Source organism: Centruroides sculpturatus, unplaced genomic scaffold, assembly GCF_000671375.1.
Source record: "Centruroides sculpturatus isolate CEXI.00-Female unplaced genomic scaffold, Cexi_2.0 scaffold89, whole genome shotgun sequence".
In the NCBI taxonomy this organism is placed as follows: domain Eukaryota; kingdom Metazoa; phylum Arthropoda; class Arachnida; order Scorpiones; family Buthidae; genus Centruroides; species Centruroides sculpturatus.
In genome coordinates, this window is record NW_019384460.1 from 660,440 (window position 1) to 663,555 (window position 3,116).

General features: G+C 28.6%; 1 protein-coding gene across 1 annotated transcript; it reads right to left on the minus strand.

Annotated features, from left to right (window-relative positions):
- Positions 1 to 2,223: 2,223 nt before the first annotated feature.
- On the minus strand, positions 2,224 to 3,116 carry LOC111620795. The gene is made up of 6 exons (XM_023362788.1): positions 2,960 to 3,116; positions 2,785 to 2,858; positions 2,620 to 2,706; positions 2,506 to 2,556; positions 2,366 to 2,441; positions 2,224 to 2,273 (listed from the first exon to the last, which is right to left on the minus strand). Exons 1-6 carry the CDS (start codon positions 3,048 to 3,050, stop codon positions 2,257 to 2,259), a joined length of 396 nt encoding a protein of 131 aa, XP_023218556.1. The 5' UTR covers positions 3,051 to 3,116; the 3' UTR covers positions 2,224 to 2,256.

Consider the following 3,116-nt stretch of genomic DNA (forward strand, 5'->3'; position numbering starts at 1 on the left):
AAGCAATTTAACGAAAGACAGATATAATGATTTATGGGGCAACCACGAAAAGATGAATTACTCAGATAATGTCAATGTATCCTCGCTTGTTCGAAAATTAATGCTCACTATAATCTAATGCAAATGTGTAATTCGCTAATGATAATAATTCTGTTTACTTGTAAATATGTAACAATGGTATTTGTAAAATTTATTTTTTTTGTAAATAAACTATTTTTCAAAAAAAAGTAGGCAGAGTGGGAATATCTTGTATCGCTATTATTATTTTACTTTCTTTTTTTTAATATCTCTTTTGGCTTTAGAGATAATTAATGTTATTAATGTTATTGTCTCTGTTTATTCTCATTTCTTATATTCTTAATATTTCGAATTGTTTCTATATTTTTCGTAAATTGGTACATTTTTGCTTTCAGAAACAAAAATAGAAAACCGTGCACATTTATAATATAAAGTAATAATTGAAAATCGAAATACGATAAACGATTCGAGTGTTGTTTCAGTCGCAACTTCATTTCCAAATATATTGACACAGGGAATAACGACGTTTCATAGTTTAAAAGATTTGTTTTCCAGAAAATTCGTTATTCATTTCCTTTGTTTCTCTCTTGGTTAAACTGAATATATTCAATAACAACGCGACTTTTGAAATTTCTGAGTTACACGTTTACATCACCCTCTCGTGACGTTAAATGATAAAAACACTTTGGCAAGATTCACTCTACACGTTTACTGTTATCCTAATACGGCTTATAAATGATTTCTTATATTAATTTGTTTATATAAATTATAATGGCTGGAAAAATATACGAAGCGTTGATACAGAAGGGCGTAACTCCACTTTTTCGAATTTTTATAAACAAATAAGCTATTTTTCAAATATTAGTCTGTATAATAAATATTATAATAGTTTCCTCAATTATTTTTATTTTGTTTTTTAAAAATTTGGAAATTTTAAACTGTTTTTTACAAAGTTTGTAATATTTTTTTAAACTCCTTCGCTTAAGTAATAGTAATAACTGTAATATTTGTAATAATTAATAATTTAATTAAGTAACTGCTGATTAACTAATTTTACAAAATAAGTTATCGTTTTATTTGTTTTCAATGTTAATCTTTTTTCGTAGCATTGTGCAATTAAATAATAAATAATTTATGCAAAACATAAAATTTATAGTAATACATCCGCCGATAGAAAAACTATCGAATAGTTTCGGATCTGATGTCACCCCCGATTGTAAGCAATCAGATGGGAAAGTTGACACATAGGTGTCAGAAATTGCACTGTCATCGTCAACATGGGCTATCACGTGACCTCTTTCCCATGACAAGAGAATAAAAGCTCGAGCCCCCGGAAGTTCAGGGCGATCGAATTGGAAGTTATACTTTCTAACTGTGTGCAAACCGTCTCCCGGACAATGGACCCGATTCAACGACAGGACAAGACACCGGTTGAAGACAGATTACGATTTCGGACTTCCATACAGTTCGCCATATCGACGAGGACAATGATTCCTACGAAATTATCGACGCGTACCGTTCGTTTTCTCATAGAGGTATTTTTGTTAGCGATTTGTGAACTCTCTTCCCCGCAACGGGAATAGGCTTAGCTAGGGGCTGCCGTTTTGTATATATTTAGTATTTAATCACCTCTAACCTCCTGTATGTTAACCTTAAATCTTAATAAATGCCTTGTTTAATTGTTAAACCTGTCTCCTGTCTATCCAAGGACACCTATCGCTTGCTCACACCCCTCGACACTCGATATAAAGCCATCCAAACGACAAAGTGGACGAGTTTTATCAACTCGACGTGTAAGTGACAATTATGGTACTGGCCCTGTGCCCTCGTATTCTCACAATAATTTAGATTAAATTAGTTAGCCTAATAAATAGGGTTTTAATAAATTGGAGAGCTTGTTATCCCTTACAACTTTATTTATTAGGCTAAATAATTCAATCTAAATAATATTTTCATTATTTATTTTCCAGAAAATATACTTCTTTGATTTCGTATATTGTCTTATTTAATCTTTTAAAACGAAGCTATCCTTTCCGTTTGATCTCATTTTCTCTACTCTTTCAATTAAAATTTTCGAATAATATTAAATATCTAATTAATTTGAATTTATCATCTTTATAAAAGTAAAATTTTAGAAAAGAAAACAAATATTTGATAATAATTTTTATTAAATGATATAAATGATACAGATTTATATTTCCAAAATACATTTTGTTAAATGTAATCTTCAATAATTCTTTATTTATCGCCTTCTTCTAAACATTAAAATTAAAGAATAAAATAAGAGATTATATAAGAGATATGGACCAAATTATAAACGAAATTATTAGTTATAAGTCATGCTAACCTTCCATAAGATCTTCGATCTCTTTATACTTAAGGGCTTCGTCAGAACACTGTCTAACTACCTCCTCATCCAGATTCTAGAAATAAAATAATCATTAAAAATTTGAACATTTCATAATAATATAATATTAATATAATTACCAAATTAAGAAGACCCTCTCTTTCTGCGAAACATTCTTGAATGACTTTAACCTGAAATTTATAAAAATTAAATATAATTGTTAATGTTAGTTTAATAATATTAGAACAACTTACTTCGGGAGCATCGTTATCAAGAAGACACAGTAATTCAATTGCATGCAGAAATGAGGGTACTTCGGCACATTGAACGAATTCAGTTATCTAAAAATTAATATTAAATTTATGTTACTCTTCAATGGCATATTTAATTTCTTAAAAAAAAAAAACCACACAACTTACCTCCTTTAAGTAAGGTTTGGGTATGAAAGGTGCAAGGCAAGCGAGATAAATGCTTCTTTGGTCGGGAGTAATGGCTTTAAAATAAATAATATTAAAATTAATTTTAAAGTATAAATCATTGCTGGAGTGTTTATTTTTAAAATATATATTTAAAATTAATAATTAAAGAACATACCGCATACTGGATTGTCTTTTTTAAAGTCTTCACCAGATACACAAAATATAAAACACAGAAAGAATATAGAGAATATGTAATTTTTAAACATCTTGTATGTTTTGAAAATTAAACTAAATAATTTTACTTGTAGTTAAATTATCAAGAAAATATATCC

Bases quoted from the DNA above. Each gene is read 5' to 3' on its own strand.
- LOC111620795 (XM_023362788.1), bottom strand. From the start codon at position 3,050: ATGTTTAAAAATTACATATTCTCTATATTCTTTCTGTGTTTTATATTT. The intron at 2,707-2,784 runs GTAAGTTGTGTG...ATTAATTTTTAG, and splicing joins CCAAACCTTACTTAAAGGAG to ATAACTGAATTCGTTCAATG. The intron at 2,557-2,619 runs GTAAGTTGTTCT...TATAAATTTCAG, and splicing joins TTGATAACGATGCTCCCGAA to GTTAAAGTCATTCAAGAATG.